Genomic DNA, 17,558 nt, shown 5'->3' with positions numbered 1-17,558 from the left:
CCCCGTGTGGCTGGGGCCACTATCTATTATTACAGTCAAAACTGGCATTATCCATTTGAAGCATTTCACTTGCACTTTAAAAAAAAAACTTGCATACAGTAGAACACTTCGTACAATGCATCCAAAGAATGAAACAAGATTAAACCCAGTGTCTATTTTCCCCCAAAGCACTGTGTTTATTATATTTAAATTGGAACCCAAAGCACAGGGCTCTGAGCACATTTTAGAACACATCATCTTTTGGGGGTGTTCAAAACAAACCTGGGGGGGGGACGGAACGACACACACACAACAAACCAATCTGCTTCCTTATGTAGCCAGTGGCATTTACCAGATGTCCTCTGCAGGAAAGAAAATGCAGCAGGCCTCTCCACTGCATCAGAGCATTTTGATGCAAACCAGAGATGGATGAGGAAAGCATTGCGATATTTTTCCATGTGAATCACATGGGCCCCTTTTCTACACCTCCTCAGGAGTATCTTCTAAGACAGCCTCTCAGCTCTGGAGCCCCTCTCTCCTTACTGACACGCCTCCTACCATCCCCTCCCCACTTTAGATCTCTTACATTTGGGGGGAGGGGAGTCAATAACAATCATTTACATATTTATATTATGCTTTAGAGTGTCCAAAGAGCTTCACACACATTTTAATTTTGTTATACTTAAAACAGCCCTGTAAGGTAGATTTATATTCCTATCCCCCAGTCTGCAAGAAAGGGTAGCTTTATCTGAGTAGACCGTAGACATAAGACTTAAGCCAGAAACTTTCTGATTCCTGCAGGGAGCATCCTAAACAGGCCTCCTCAGAAGCAAGTCCCATGTTAGTTATTGGGACTTACTCCCAGAACAGTGTCCTTAGGATTGCAACCTTAGTCCTAAACCGGCCTCTACTGCTTAAGCATAGAAAACAATAGATATTAGGGTTGCTAACTGGCCAGGAGATAAATGTTCTGCCCATTCAGTAGAAGCTTAATGTGTGAAAGTGGGCAGCCAGGCATGGAGGTAAGTAAGATCACTTGGTACTGCACATAAAACTGTTATTAAAGGGACAGCTAGAGGGACCCGTTTAAAAGTCAGCAACCCTAGTATAGATGAACAGTAAAATGTATGTGGAACCATCAACGGAGCCCACAAACTTTCCCATGCAAATGACTACAAAATCATCCCACACTCTAGATCCCTACCCTCCAAATGAAAATAGCAGCAATGACTATTAGCGTTTATGTAATACTTTTAGAGTGTTCAGAGCCCTTCACATACATTGATCTGCTGTAATGTAATCCTTACAGCAACCATGTAAGGTAGGTCAGTATTATTACCCCTCCTCCATATTGCAGATAAAGGGTGGAGGCTGAATGGGTGTGCCTTGCGTAAGGCTACCTAATGAGTTCACGCCAGCGGTGACATTGGAACCAAGGACTTTGCAATAGCTCAGTTTCCTAGTTGCGATGCTGAAGTCACTTGAAATCACCCCACCTCACCCCACGCAATTATCAAAAGTTCCTACTGAAAAGGGAAAAAAAGGAAAAAGAATACATTTGACATTTGCAGCCTCTGATGTTATGACTGCAAGAACACAATGATCAGACAGACTGAAGATCCTAAAAGGCCTTTAATGGGAGCCTTTTCCTCTTTCTTAGGGTACCATGAGACACTATAAGAGATCAAGTGCTGGGGCTGAGGAATTTAAGAATATGCTCAGGTCAGAGACATCATGGCTTTATGCCCAGAGACAGAACCTACCACTGCACACTTATCACAGGCTCCACAGCAGTCAAAGCCTTGCCACCTACCACCAGAACAGCAGGCAAATCAGTATATCCATGACTGCCCATTTTGCAGTATGGCAAACCCTGTCATGAACATGTTCACGGAGACTCAGGTGTGTTTTTAATCATGCAGCCTCCCCCCAGCTGTAAAGAATAGCAGTATAGAGACACAGAGCAGATCTAATAGGGGAAGTGTATACATTTGTTCCTCCCCGTCCCACAATAGAGAAGAGGGAGAATGTTAGCATCACAACAGGGGTTGTTCTAAGTTATGGTAAGTCACGGTCTCATTGTCTTTTATACTCCACCACAACTTTCTAGGGATTGGGAACAACCAATCAGAAACCATATGATTTCATCAAGGGGCATCAAGGGTATCTCAACATCTATAGCTTATAGGAAAGCTCAGGAGCTGACATCTCCGAAGACGACTTATTAATACTGGTAACAACTCCCCCCCCCCCCAATACAGATAATCCAAGGGAAGATTCTAGGATTCAGTTACAAAATGGAAAGCAGGAAATCCAGAGACCAGAGATTAACCAGAGCTAAGTGATATTTTAAAATGTCATGGCAGCATCTCCGATTTCAGTCAAGGTGTGAGGGGGTGGGAGTCTTTGGAAGAGGAGGGAAAGGCTAACTGCCTGAGAAAACTGGTTTCAGTTCCCATACCGGTTGGAATTTTGGAGATGAGCTTCCAGTTCTGACAGAGAATTCTTCTTTGGAATTACCCCATGTGGGTTTTCTGATGCCTAGTTAAATGTGAATTCCGATTGAACCTCTTCCCACATTCGAGGCACACATAAGGTTTCTCCCCTGTATGGATTCTCTGGTGCTTCTTAAGACATGAACTCTGGCTGAAGCATTTCCCACACTCAGGGCATTTGTAGGGCTTCTCTCCTGTATGGATTCTCTGATGTTGGATCAAATCAGAGATCCCACGGTAGTTCTTCCCACACTCTGAACACAAGTAAGGTTTTTCTCCAGTGTGGATTCTCTTATGTACAACGAGGTGGGAACTCTGAGTAAAGCATTCCCCACACTCTCGGCAAATATAAGGTTTCTCCGCCGTGTGGATTCTCAAGTGTCTAATGAGATGAGAGCTGACCAGAAAGCCTTTCAAACAGACAGGACAGCCAAAAGGCTTCTCCCCAGTGTGGATTCTTTGATGAGCAACAAGGTTGGAGCTCACACTGAAGCTCTTACCACAGTCAGGGCACTTGTAAGGTTTCTCTCCAGTGTGTATTCTCTGATGTGCAATAAGGGTTGAGCTCTGGGAAAAGCTCTTCCCACATTCTGGACATGTATAAGGTTTCTCCCCTGCATGGATTCTTTGGTGTTTCACAAGGGCCGAGCTGTCACTGAAGCGTTTCAAGCACTCCCGGCACATGTAAGGTTTCTCCCCAGTGTGGGTTCTTCGGTGTCTAATGAGAGGGGAGCACCGTTTGAAAATTTTTCCACAATCAGGGCACTTGTAGATTCTTCCTCCCTTTGTGGCTTTATTCTGAACTGTGGTTTTGCTGGGTTCCACAGCTGTTCCCGCACGTGACACTGTCCTGCACCGTCTCTTCTTTGGGATGTAATCTTGCTGGCTGTCAGGAGCAGGTTCACTGTCAGAAGGCTCTTTGTCCCCCGGAATCTGGAAAACAGTGATTTCATATTCTTCTGGCAGGGTTTCCCCGACTTGTTCGGGATCTTCCTCTGGATGAATCTTCACTACTTGCACCAAATTCTCCATCTCTTCTTCCTCCTGGGAGATCTGCTCCTCTTTTATCAGGGTCTCTTCCTCTTTCACCATCTCTAACCTGTAGGAACAGAGAGACATTCATAAGATGAACCATTCTGTGCAACAGAAAAACGAAGTGAGAAAACTGGGTGTGCAACTGAAAACAAGACGTCACCATCATAATCTACACAGTGCCACTGATATAGTTTTTGCTGTCAAGTCGGAGCTGACTTATGGCAACCCTGTAGGCAAGGGATTTTCATAGGTGGCTTGCCCCTGCCTGCCTCTGTGTAGCAACTCTGGTATCCCTTGATGGTCTCCCGTTCAAATATATTGACCAAGGCTGACCCTGTTTAGCTTCCAAGTTCTGACATGGGCTATCCTGGGCTATCCAGGCTATATGTATACAGAGTGCAAAAAGACAGTCACTGCCCTAAGGAGCTTGCCATATATCATCTGGCATAAGGAAGACAACAAAAAAGGACAGGAGGGAATTGGAGATAAACAGGGGAACAATCTGTGTTCATTTATTCCACTTGCACCTGCTTAGGTTGCTGCCCCATGGTGATGATTCTCTATTGAGCTCTCGCTGCTGCAGCAGCAAAGGCCCAGGCATTCTCAATATCAACAGAGCATCCACATGGTTTACAAATACGCTTTGACTCCCAAAAGACTGTATCAAAGCAGGTTTGCAAGAGACTGCAGCAAAATACTGGAACATCATGTAGATGCTAAACAAAACAAAGTAAAATCATGCCCCAATTTGAATGCCAACCCAGAGCAAAACCTCAGTTGTGGAAGCAGCCTTGGTTTCACTAGGGGAGAGGGATCGTAACAAAGACCGAACAGGAAAAGGTGTTTTGAGGAGTGATTTGAAAAAAAGTAGGAAATAATCAAGTCAATCCAGGAGATCTCCTCTACGAAGCAGGGGCTCTAGGTCTTCAGTATGGTTTACATTCTCCCAGGCAAGGCTACAGTACCAAAATAAAATGTGACAACTTTTGATTACTTACCATTTAATGTATGCTATGTCAGTAATTTATACTACAACCCTGCAAGGGTAGGCGAATATGATTGTTTGCAGAATGCAGATGGAAGAGACAAAAGTTTTCTTAAGTGTGAACACAGCCGAGGGAAGCTGTAAACAAAGATCTTCTCAGATCAGCCTGGACTCTTAACCAGTATTATTATTATTATTATTATTATTATTATTATTAGTATTAGTATTAGTATTCTGAACTAGTTTTGGCAAATGCAAACAAACAGATAGATACAGAAACCAAAAGGGTACTAAGTATGTCTTTTAGTGATCAGGGAGTGAGGCTTCTTAGTCCTTCTCAGAAATACAATACTCAAAGGCTTCCTCCTCTTAAGTCAATTCAGCAGAGCTGTGAACAGCACACAGAAGCTGCAGTGAAAAGCACATAACCCCCCACCCCCTGGCCTGCAGAAAATCTGAAATGCAGTATTTGCTACTCAAGACTCACGTAACAGGAGAAAGCAGGGATTGAACCTGAGGCTCTCTGTATATAGTTCATCTGCTCTGCCCTGTACTTTCTCATTCTTAAAGGGGCGGTGCTTCATTCCTGACATCAGAGAACATAAACCCAACATCTTGAAAGCAAATCCAATAAACCGCATAGATATACTAGCCACGGGGCACATCTCTCTGCTGTTTTCCTGGATTAGTTTTGTAGGAACTCACAACAGCATACATGGCTCTTCTCCCTCCCCCTCCATTTTATCCTTAGAACCACCACTCTGTGAGGTAGGTTTGGTTGAGAAAAAGTAAACAGCTGAAGGTCCACCCAATGAGCTTTATGGAATACCCAAGTCTCCCCAGTCTGCCATTCCAAGCACTAGGGGTCCCCAATGGGGTGAATGGGGGAGCCATGGCACCCGCCAATACCTTTCCTGGTGCCCACCAAGTGCTGTTTTTAGAAAGGGGATGGGGCTCCTGCCTAGTAGGCCTTCTAACTGCCTACTTGAGATCTGACTGGCTGTGCAGATTAAAATACCGTTTCAGCAACAGCTGTCCCTACACTGCTGGTTTTATTCTCTCTCTGCCTCCTCTTTCCCAGTGTATTTTTAAAATTTACTCCTCTTATCCCTTGCACTTGGGCATCCTCTGTGTGTTTGGCTGGCTCCGCCTCCCACGTGGGCATTCTGAAGTTGTACCCACCACCCTATGTTGGAATTCAAAAGGTGCCCACAGGCTCAAAAAGGTTGGGGACTCCTAGTCTACCATGCCTACATCTCACCGTGGTACAGTGCACGTTGGAATATTCAAAGCATTGCATACACTATCTCGGTCATCCTTATAATGTTATATCAGAACAGAACATTGCTCTTACCCCCCTGCACAAACACACACACATTGCAAAGAGTACTGGTGGTAAACCTCCTATAGCCACCCAATAACTCACAAATGCGGTGGCATTTGAATTTGGCGCATCCCAGTTTACAGCTAACTAGCTAGATTTAACATGAGATGACTCAGGTTATCCGTTAGCAGGGGTTGCTAAGATAAATCAAAATGGCTCATTTGTATATTGTTATTATGAAATGGTGGGATTCTTTCCCCGTGGATACATGTCATACCTTCCTAAATAAAACAGCAGTCCAGTGGCTCCTTAAAGACGAAAAACAATTATTCCTGAATAAACATTTGTGAGTTAGCGCCAGTGTTCCCTCTAAGCTGAGTTAGTGTGAGCTAGCTCACAGGTTTTTAGCCTCCAGCGCACACATTTCTGTCTTCGCTCAGGAAGGATGGCTCCAGAGCAAACTAATTTATGCAGCAGCCAAACTGCTCACTCACAACTTCAATGCCGGTAGCCCACAAAGTAGAATATTTGCTCACAAGACTCCACAGCTTAGAGGGAGCACTGGTTAGCACTCACTGGACTCCTGCTTTACTTTCCTCCTACACACTAACACAGCTATCCATTTGGAATATCTTCCAAAGGATTCCCCTTTAACAGATAAAGGACCACATTTCTCATTATATCCAAGAATATCCTCCAAGATACCCTCAGGCAGGAATCCTGCTAAATGTAGAAATTTTAAAGGCAAACTATTAATACTTCCACTTTGCTTAATTCTCCTATTCAAATAACGTTGTCTAAATCTAGATGTATTTGGATGATTCGATGAAAGAAACAGCTATGGTTACGGAATATTAAAATGCAATTTCTGGGAGGCAGGATCATCCACGTTTTTTGACATATTGGCCCTTCATACCCTTCACTGCTTTCTTTCTTTCTTTCCTGGTATGTTAGCAAAAATAAACGGCCCCCAGGTTCTTGCTTTTCTCTTCAAATAATTCCTGCAGTATTACCTGGAGTGTCCGGGTGTTCAGTAGTTAATGACTGCAGCACGTAGAAGGTGATTTCAGGCTGCGGCAGTTTTCACTCCGGTCGGGCCCCGAGTGTAAGCGAGAATCAACGTCCGCCCTTAGCGTCCCTCGGATCGTCGTCAGTGGCTGCTCAGGCCCAGATCGCGGGGCGGGGCTGGGGGCTGGCGACGCGAGACTGCAACTTCTCCGACAATATATTTCCAAAGCAGAAGCAGCTCGGCATAAATAATTTATTTTTTAAAAAAATAAAGAAATGATAGGCTCGTGAACGGTGCGCACTCTCTGCTCCTTTTGTTCTGTGTCTTCTTCTCCGCCCCGGATCTGCTCTTCTGTCCGAGCCACGCACACCCACTTGCTACAGTAGGTCCAACCCCTTCCTGTACCGGTGCCATTTCCAAGCCGGGCTGCAACACTGCCCAGAATTGTAGTGTGAAGTCTTTTCGGGACATCTGGAGGCTGAGCCCCGAAGAGTACTATGCCGAATCCACAGCCCTGGAATGGGATCGCCTCTGCGGAGGAGCTTGCTTCTCTTTCTGCCGCTTCATGCGTTGTGAAGGTCTCCCGTGGAGGACACTTTCTGCGTGCAAATTCATCGCAGTCCTACTTGCAAGTTACACTGAAAGAATGTACAGTACATGAACAATGTACGCTTGATTGTTCTTTGGATGCGTTAAATAATTCTCATGTTACAGTCAGCGCATATTATTAATACGTAATGCGTGATAACAAACATCACACAATCAGGTACTGGTTCCTGGTTTCATTCATAAAATGAACACGTGTTGGCTCTTTTTTACAGCCATGTACAGGCAGGATAAACGTGTTCACTGTAACATTAGACGTTGTTATACAGTGTACGTACATGGACGTTACTTAATGTGGTGGGCATCAGGGGGATCAAAGGTACTTTAGTTTATTTAAACTATTCTTATCCTCTTCCTGTAGCATTTTCCCCCTGAAAAAATTGGCTGGAGATGCTGGGACTCTACAGGCAGGATTTGTGCTCCAGGGCTAAGCCACAGGCTACCCCTCTAAACTCAGTATATTTACGAAACTAATCTCTTTTAGCTCTCTTTTTAAATACCCCTGTATGAAGAACAACATACCCATCAGCTTTGGAAAAGTTTTGGGTGCCTCTCTCCATTTTGGGTTGGTTGTCTTGTCTCATCAGTGTGTGAAGTTCTGATTTCTTCAGTGGATGCTGAAATGCCTGCACATCAGCATTTATAAAGAATTTTGGGTGTGAGAGGGAAAAAAAAGAGAAATACAGATGAAGAGGCCTGTCTTCATCCACCAACATCCTTCAAATCAAAACCAATTTTTCAAATAGTTCTATCAAGGGTTGCCAGCTCTGGGTTGGGAAATACCTGGAGATATTGGGGGTGAAGTCTGGGACCTCAGCAGGGTATAAATGCCACAGAGTTCACCTTCCAAAGCAGCCATTTTCTCTAGGAGAACTGATCTGGATTGCGTGGAGATCAATTGTATTAGCAGGATACCTCTAGGTGCCACCTGGAGGTTGGCAACCCTAGATCAGGTCTCCAGCCATAACTGGGCCGATATGATGCAATCTTTCCCAAAGAGGAACAGGTCCTTAGATAGGGCTGTCACTTGTTTTATTTAGCACAGTATGAGTGAACAGTGCAAAAGTAAAACCTGACCCCACAAGTAGTTCTTCTAGAACAGGAGCCCCCAATGTGGTACCCATGGGGACCATGATGCCCTCCCACACCAGTTTGGTGTAGTGGTTAAGTGCGCAGACTCTAATCTGGGAGAACTGGGTTTGATTCCCCACTCCTCCACTTGCACCTGCTGATGTGACCTTGGGTCAGTCACAAGCTCTGGCACAGCTGTCCTTGAAAAAGAGCAGTTTGTGTCAGAGTTCTCTCAGCCCCACCCACCTCACAGGGTGTCTGTTGTGGGGAGGGGAAGGGAAAGGAGTTTGTAAACCGCTCTGAGACTCCAAGTGAAGGGCGGGGTATACATCCAATCTCTTCTTCTTCTCTTCTTTCACCAGGTTGGTCAAGTGTGTTAGAAAGAGGGAGGGCCAGGTATGACTTCTGCCCAGCAAGCCTTCTGATTGCCCCTTGGAGACCTGATTGGCTATGCAGGTTTTTAGAAATGTAGCTTTGGCAGCAGCTGCCATCACAGCACAAGGATCTTCACTGGGTGACTGAAGGTAAGCTGCAGCAGCCATTTGGTGGCCGGCTCCACCCCCTGCAGCAGCCATTCTGTGGCTTTACCCACCACCCTGTATCAGAATTCCAAAGGTACCCAACTGTCTCATAGAAGTACCTAATGCTGTTTGCTGTGTTTGTGTGGACTGAGTCTTTGCTCACACAAAGGTAGCCTACGGAGCTGGTGGAGCAGCTAAGCTACGAGTGCCGTGTTCCAGCAACAGCCTTTGTAGCGGTGGTTGAGCAAATAAAGAAAGGCTTCCAACGGGATACTAATCAAAATGCTTAATCCAGACTAATCATCACTTGATGAGTTCTTTCATAACCACTTATATTAAGAGTGCCCAGCCCTTGCCTGCAGGAGTGGCGGTAGCATCCAGGATGGGCATGTGGAATGGCGAAAAGAGCTAGCTTGACTGTTTATGGACCCCAGCTGGACTGCGGGATTCGCATGCAAACCTGAAGAGCTGGATGCCAGAGTTCACAGCTGGAGGCTCTCACTGCAGAATGCAAGCTGCATGAGTATGTGCTTTCTCATACTTTGCATTCTTTGTTTACAGAAAGCAAGCACTCTTGCTTGGCCTTCTCCCCACTGTGCCATTCTTGTGTGCATTATTTTTTTTTACACATGGACACACATTGAAACATGCCATTTGCAACCATGCCTTCTCAAGTGTTACAGTCCAGAGAGGACTGTACCATATTCTCCACCCCTCAATGTGTTTTTGTTGTTCAGTCGCACAGTCCTCTCAATGTGTAGACTGACTTTAAAACAGGATTTTTTTTCATGCAGACACTCAAATAGATCACCCAGAAGATCTCAAACATTCAGCAACACCCAGTCTTCTGCCGTCCTCTGAAGTTTGCTCAACTTCATGTTCGTTGCATCGATGACACTGTCTAACCATCTCATCCTTTGCCGTCCCCGTCTTCTTTGACTGACTTTAATGTGTAGACTGACCTCAATGTGTACACTGACTTTAAAACAGGATTTTTTTTTCATGCAGACCCTCAAATAGATCACCAAGAAGATCTCAAACATTCAGCAACACCCAATTTTATTGACATTTTTGTGGACCCCCAAGCCCTCCATGTCTGCCCTTGCACCAGCCATCCCTCCTTCAAAATGCGTCCATCCTCAAAAAAGAAAAGACTGACTCTGTTCAGAAAGCACAGGAATTTTAAGAGTCCAGTGGGTGTTTCTATTTGACAGTTAAATTTTAAACTTATGACTGGAAAAAGTTAATGCTAAATTTGACTCAGTTAATAGTAAGATTAACGGGATTAAGACTAACTGTATGTCTAAACTGGTGAGATGATCTCCTCTCTTGGGTTTTTAGTCAGTAGTGGGTATCTTTCTTTATCCCATAAATGTAGTCCCCCCCATTTTCTGTTGTAGTTTGTAGTGTTAAAAAAATGCAATAAAAAATCCCCTCCAGGGGCTTAAAAAATATGCGTCCATCCTCTACTGTCCTCAAGACAGTACAGTGAGAACCAGATCAGCTGCATTTTAAAAGCAAGCTGACCTAAAAATGTGGGTATTATCTGTATGTGTGTCCATGTCTCAGGCAGCAGCTATTCTCATAGGGCCACCAGTCAAAAGGCCCTGACCGAAGTCCTAATCAATCTCATCCCTGATTGGGAGGGAGTTTGTGCTAAAGACAGCAATAAACTATTCTTATCGGTAAATAACTTCTGCCCTCACCTAAACAGCCCACGCTAAGACAATCTCATCATATTTTGGAAGCTAAGCAGGGTCAGCCCTGGTTAATACTTGGATGGGAGACCACCAAGGTTGCTACACAGAGGCAGGCAATGGCAAATGACCTCTGTGCAAATGACCTCTGTTTATCCCTTGCCTTGAAAATGTCAGCTGCCATTTGATGGCACTTTCTACCACCACAAACAGCTTCTAGCCAGTGGCCAGCTGAATAGGGGTAGGAAGGGGCCTGGAAAAACCTTTGGGGTTGCTCATATAAACAGGAGACCAGCTGATTCTGTTCCCTTCCCGGAGGCACACAGTCTCCTCCTGCTCTTAGGAAACTGGCTCCATTTTCATATTACCTGAATGGACATGACAAGGGTTTGTCCTCTATCCTTGCAAAGGACTTGCTGATCCCCAGAGGTCCTCCCCCAGATGTGCTGGATTAACCCACATCATACTGATTCCAGAATGCCCCAAGCAAAAAGCAAGGAACAAGGAATATCCCCAGGTCAAAACTCCGAGATACCTGCATGTATGGAATAAGTTTAATTTCTGAAAAGAACAATCCAGATGGCTCAAGAAATGCATCAAATTATATTAAAAGATACTGACTAAGGGCTAAGGAAAAAATGTCACGTGAATAGATCACATGGGAATTTTTTTCTTGAAGAATCCCCTTATCCCCTGCAAGGCTGCCAATCAACTGAGATGAACATCAGAAGTCATTCTCTGTGTGCCTCTACAACCAGCTGCCTACCAGAGACAGAGAGTCATCTTTGGTTGTGTCCAATGGTTTCTACCGCATGCAGATTTCATAGCACTGTAGTGTTTATGGTGACAGCTCACTCTCAAGTGAATTCTTGGCTTTGTTAGTAGCACTGCTGGGCTCCAAGTGAAGGTTTTCACTTCGAGTTTTGAGATATGCTTGAGGTTTCTCTTCTGTGCTACTCAAAAGGGCAGATGGCTCCCCTGCATGAACCTGCTGATGGCGAAGGAGGCCTGATCTAACGGTAAAGCTTTGTCCACAGTCATTGCATTTATAAAGATTCTCACCTGTGTGGATTCTCTCATGTTTGGTCAAGTTTGATCTCTGGGAGAATCTTTTCCCGCAGGTGGAGCATTTGTAGGCTCTCTCCCCTGTATGGATTTTTTTATGCCTGTTCAGATTTGATGTGTAACAGAAACTTTTACCACACTCACTGCACACGTAAGGTTTTTCCCCTGTATGAATTCTTTGGTGTGCAATTAGCTGTGAACTTCTAATGAAGTTTTTATTGCACACGGTGCAGGAAAAGGGCTTTTCTCCCATGTGGCTTCTTTGATGTGCCAGGAGTTCTGAGCTTTTACTGAAACTTTTTGAACACTGACTGCATGGGTACGGCTTCTCCTCCATGTGAGTTTTCTGGTGAGCAATGAGCTCTGAGGTCCTCCTAAAGCTTTTCCCACACTCCACACATGCATAAGGCTTCTCAGTCATGTGGACTCGCTTATGACTGCTAAGGTGTGAGCTCTGAGTGAAGCTTTCCCCACAGTCAGGGCACATATAGGGTTTCTCTCCTGTGTGAATCCTTTGATGCCTGAGCAAAACAGAGGCCCAACCAAAGCTCTTCTCACACACCACACAGACATAAGGCTTTTCTGACGTGTGTACTCGCTGATGACTTTGTAGACCTGACTTAATACTGAAACTTTCTCCACACTCTGGGCACCTGAATGGTTTTTCTCCAGTGTGGATTCTCTGATGAGTAATCATGTGTGATTTCTGGGTGAAGCCTCTCCCACAACTGGGACATTCATAAGATCGCTCACCCGTGTGGATTCTCTGATGTCTGCTGAGGTCTGAGATGCTGGAGAAGCTTTTTCTGCACTCGTCACAGACATAGGGTTTTTCTCCAGTGTGAATTTTCCAATGTCTGCTGAGTTCAGAGGTGGAATAGAAGCTCCTGCCGCAATCAGCACACAAACATGGTTTTTCTCCAGTGTGAATTCTCTGATGTGAAATTAGCTTAGAACTGCTACAGAAGCCTTTGCCACACTCTGCACATCCATAGGGTTTCTCACCTGTGTGGATTCTCTCATGCACAGTGAGGTGTGAGCTCTTATTGAAGCTTTTCCCACACTCAGCACATGGATAGGGCCTTCCTGCTGCACGTTTTATCTGGCAACCAATAAGGCAGGCGCTCTGAGTGAAAGCTTTCCCATAGTTAGAATGCACATGCTCTTGCTTTCTTTTGCATATTGTTTCCTGAATTAACGATGCATTCAGCTTAATGATCCTTTCTTGACCAGGAGAGAGTTTACACCATGTGTCGTCTGAGGAAGACTCCTGCTGTGGCACTCTACCATTCTGATTCTCACGGGTGTTTCCCAGTTGGGAGACATGGGACTTCCCCAACAGCATCCCATGGGGTTCTGTACAATCTGGACTTTCCCGCTGAGAACTCTCCTCCTTGTCCTCATGTAGCAGCTCATCATCTGCTCAGACAAAGAAAGAATCTAGCTGTGAATTGCTTCTTACACCAAAGGCCAACATTGCTAAAATTGGATTGGCTGAAAGCCTGCACCAAAGCAACTATATGCTGTTCCTTAATATACATTCACACCCTCTGACATAAAAATCTTGCTGGGTCATACCAAAAGGTATACAGGCCAGCAACAGCAAATGTATGTAGACCAATTGGATACCTCTGGGATGTTCACAAACACAGAATATGGGAGCAGAAGGAGGGAGTCTTTTGGGTATAGCTAAACAATGCATGTGACTCAAAACCAGATTGCAGTCACATGTACAATGGGGGGACTCGGCTTGATCTATCCTGATCCATCAACCTTCTAGCATGAGACTAGTGTGCACTGAATTACACCAATTGCCAAACTGTCAATCAGGAACTTAGATTATTATTTAAATTTTAACCTTATTTATATGGCGCTGATTACTGATGTTTTAAATTGTCTTTGATGATGTGATGTGAGCTACCCTGAGCCTGCTTGCAGGGTAGGGTGGGATATAAATCACAATAAATAAATGCCTGTTGCTCACAGGGGCTTGTGAACACTGCGAGAGGGGAGAAGGGGCTTCAGGATGTCCTCCCGTGCCATTTTCCAAAGCAGAGATGGCTGGGGAGGGGCTGTTTGCCCCTTTCTTGGGTTACGCAGGGCTCTTTTTGTAGCAGGAACTCCTTTGCATATTAGGCCACACACCCCTAATGTAGCCAATCCTCCAAGAGATTACAGAGCTCTTCTTACAGGGGCTACTGTAAGCTCTTGGAGGATTGGCTACATTAGGGGGGGTGTTGCCTAATATGTAAATGAGTACCTGCTACAAAAAGAGCCCTGGCACTTACACGTATCCTTAAGTCACATGATCCCAGGACTTGTGAAGCCCGAGAAAGGGACAAACAGGGGCCGTCTGCAGCCATTTCCACTTGGGAAAACAGTGCAGGAGGGAAGCCTAAAGCCCCTCCTCCCCTCTCACGGCGTTCGTGAGCCCCTGCAAGCAATGAGCACTTCAGCAGGTGAGTTTCCCCAACAGTACATGTGACTACAAGCCAGGTCAGGGGACCCCTGAACTCAGCCCGCATCATATATATCATTTAGCTAGACCCTTTGGGAACATCCTTCCAGCTGCATCACATCTAGCTGAGCTTCTGTCTCCTTCCGATCTGCAGGTATAAAAGTCTGGGCATGGCCAGAGACAGGAGCCCTTGGTCAACACCCCAAGGACTCTTGGCCCAAGGCTCACAGCCTGGGACCTATGACAGCCAGTCCAGCCAGTGTCCAAAATGGGTTGTTTGTCTTGCTTGTCTAAATAAATTTAATATGTTTGGGAAATTTCTGTAAGCTGCTTTGGGGGCAAAAATGGCACTGAAATGGTTAAATAAATCAATGAATAATTATAACTGATTGCACTGTTCGGGGACGAAGTCGTAGTTTGGAAGCCTGGTTTTTGAGCCAGAGAAGGAATCTCAGTTTGTCATTTTGCTCAGCATTGATATCATGATAAGCTTTATCCCTCCAACAAGAACTCCGTGAAGCAGGTTAGGCTGAGAGACAGTGACTGGCCCAAGGTCACCAAGCAGGCTTCTGTGGCAGAGTGGGGATTCGAACCAGCTTCTTCCAGATCCTAGTTTGATGCTCTAACCACTACACTACACTGTCTCTCAAACCTGAACCCAAGACTCCTGGATCCTAGTCCAACCACTATACTACACTACTTCAAAGAAATAAGAACTTGTTTTGCACCGAGCCGGGCTGTTGGTCCACATGTATCCAGGACAGTATCATCAGCTCTTACTGGCAGAGGCTCAAGCAGGTGCTTCTGCTGGCCTTGCTACCTACAGTTCTTTTAGCTAGAGATACCAGGGATGGAATATGGGATTTTATGTGTGTGTGTGAAGCACATACTCCACTACTGAGCAACGGCCCCTCTCTCCTTAAGTTATTAAGACATGCAGTATGAACACATACTGGGATGTAAGTTCCACTGACCAGTGGATCTCCTGAATCAATGTGCATAAGGCTGGGCTGTATGCATGGGCAGATATTTTTTGATAGTGGGGGCCTAGGGACATGTCCATGTTTAGAAGGACTAATGGTAGAAAAATCCTTACCGAGAGAGGCCACATTCTTGTCCTGCATAATGTTCTTGTTAGCCGCTTTTTGCCCTCGATCCAGTAGAACTATCCCTCTCTCTCAGTGAAGAACACGGCTACTTGCCACAAAGTGACCAGCTCCTGGTAAAGGAAGGCTAAAAATCAGTGTGGTGTCACCTGTTCTGCACGTGTGTGGAGTTGAAAAAACATATTTAAAACACTTCTATGACACTAGAGAGCAATAGTGGGAGAGTTCTTTGCCCACGCTGAAAGTTCTCCAGTGGCTTTAAACACAAACACAGTAAGGCCCATTTAAGGAAAACAAGCAGAAACCATCACTAATTAATAAAATACCAATAAATTTTAAAAGGCAGGCAGCCCCCCTAAAATACCGCAGCAGCTAGAACAATACAAAGTGCTTTCTTGGTGAAGCCCTTCTCTTCCTGTGCAGAAAAATAATTTGCCTAACAGTGGTCCATCTAGTCCAGCATCCCATTACACAGAGTGGCCAACCAGTTGCCCTGGAGGGTCAAACATCAGGGTGCAGAGGCAGAGGCCCTCCCCTGTTGCTATCTTCTCCCAGCACTGGGATTCAGAAGTTTGCTGCCTCTAGATATGGAGGCTCCTTTCAGTCACCATGGCTTGTAGCCATCAATTGACCCATGAATCTGTCTAGTCCCGTTTTGCTGGCATCCTCCAGCAGTGAATTCTACAGTTTAATAACTCATTCATAGAAGTAGTTCCTTCTCAGAGAAAAGGTATTGGTTTTAATGCCCTGCACTACTTTACAAATTGGTACATAAAACTGTATCACTTTGCACAGTGCAGTAGTCCTACAACGTCCTTGCACAGTGGACCAATGTTGTAGCCTCTGCATTGTAAAGGGGTTTGGAGAGGCTGTGACTGAGAGGATGCTGGCTTGCCTACCTTTTATTTTGAACTGGTGTGAGTTATGTTTTTTTTAAAAAAGAAGAAAGATGGATAAAAAAGAAAAAAGAAACAACAGTGTGCACATGGCACGGGTGAAAAGATAGGCATATATGATAAATAAAAAATTAAAAGTGAGTCTTATATGGCAGAGGGGCATTAAAGATGGCTGAAGAATTAAACCCAGTGTGGTTGTGCTGTGGGGAAACCTGAACCAAGGACATTTAAATTAGTGTCCAGCAGCATCTTAGAGACCAACAAGTTGTTCAGGATATTAGTTTCGAGAGTCAAAGCTCCCTTCATCAGACACAAGTAGGAATGGAGATTTGAGTTTTTATATTCTAGTCAGAAAGTGGAAGGGGTGCTGTAATGGATCCTTGTAAAGGTACAATGCATATTTAAGAAGACTAGTTTTTATGGATGGAAAATGATACTGTCAGTTGGCCCCCCCCCCCCGTGACTTCTCATACTTACCCGTTTATCTAATGTATGTGTTGTCAAGTCACTACCGATTTATGGTGACCAATGTTCCCTCTAAGCTGTGGAGTCTTGTGAGCAGGAATTCTACTTTGTGAGCTGCTGCCATTAAAGTTGTGAGCGAGCCATTTGGCTCCTGCATCAATTAGTCTGCTCTGGAGCCCTCCTTCCAGAGCTAAGGCAAAGATGTGTGAGCTGGAGGCTAAAAAACTGTGATCTAGCTCACACTAACTCAGCTTAGAGGGAACACTGATTGGTGACCCTATGCATTCACGACCAAAGAAGCTACCTTAATGAAACAGAAAAACGAATCACCATCAGCAGCCACGAAAAGCCCCGGCTGGATCAGACCAAGAGGGTCTGCCTAGTTCAGCACCCGGTTTCCCACCACAGTGGTTGCCAGCTCCAGCTTGGGGAAGTACCAGGAGATTTTGGGGGTGGGGCCAGGAGAGGGCGTGTTCGGGGAGGGACTTCAGTGGGGTATAAAGAATCCACCTTCCCAAGCGGCCATTTTCTCCAGGTGAACAGATCTCTATTGCGGGCTGGAGATTAGTTGCAACTTGCAAGAGATCTCCATCCACCACCTGGAGGCTGGCAACCCTAGTGGCCAACAAGCTTGCCCCGAGAAGCCTCCTCCCTCAACAAGAGATTAAGGTCTCTGACCGCCATTCCTCTCTAGCGGCGGGTATTCAGGAGCCCATGGCCTCTGGACGCGGAGGCTCCTTTTTGCATTCATGGGAAGTAGCCGTTCCTCGACCTGTCCTCGTCCTCGAAGCCACTCCGTGGGTTCCCCAACCCCCCCCCCCCCCCCTTTTTTCTCCACTGGGACAT

General features: G+C 45.3%; 1 protein-coding gene across 1 annotated transcript in view; it reads right to left on the bottom strand.

The window, feature by feature from the left end:
• Positions 1-1,623: 1,623 nt before the first annotated feature.
• The window catches only part of LOC107124517 (zinc finger protein 271-like), a 16,364-nt gene continuing 429 nt past the window's right edge, over positions 1,624-17,558 (bottom strand). Inside the window, exons 2-4 of the mRNA XM_015427998.1 lie at positions 15,342-15,464; positions 11,680-13,206; positions 1,624-3,253 (exon numbers count right to left, since the gene is read on the bottom strand). Of these exons, the coding sequence (XP_015283484.1) occupies positions 2,496-3,253; positions 11,680-13,206; positions 15,342-15,369 (2,313 nt within the window). The 5' untranslated portion in view covers positions 15,370-15,464 and the 3' untranslated portion in view covers positions 1,624-2,495. The remainder of the gene's footprint in view (positions 3,254-11,679; positions 13,207-15,341; positions 15,465-17,558) is intronic.

Source organism: Gekko japonicus, unplaced genomic scaffold (assembly GCF_001447785.1).
Source record: "Gekko japonicus isolate JY-2015 unplaced genomic scaffold, Gekko_japonicus_V1.1 scaffold1007, whole genome shotgun sequence".
Taxonomy (NCBI): Eukaryota; Metazoa; Chordata; class Lepidosauria; order Squamata; family Gekkonidae; genus Gekko; species Gekko japonicus.
The sequence above is the reverse complement of the archived record's forward strand: the minus strand, read 5'-3'. Positions and strand labels throughout refer to the sequence as shown.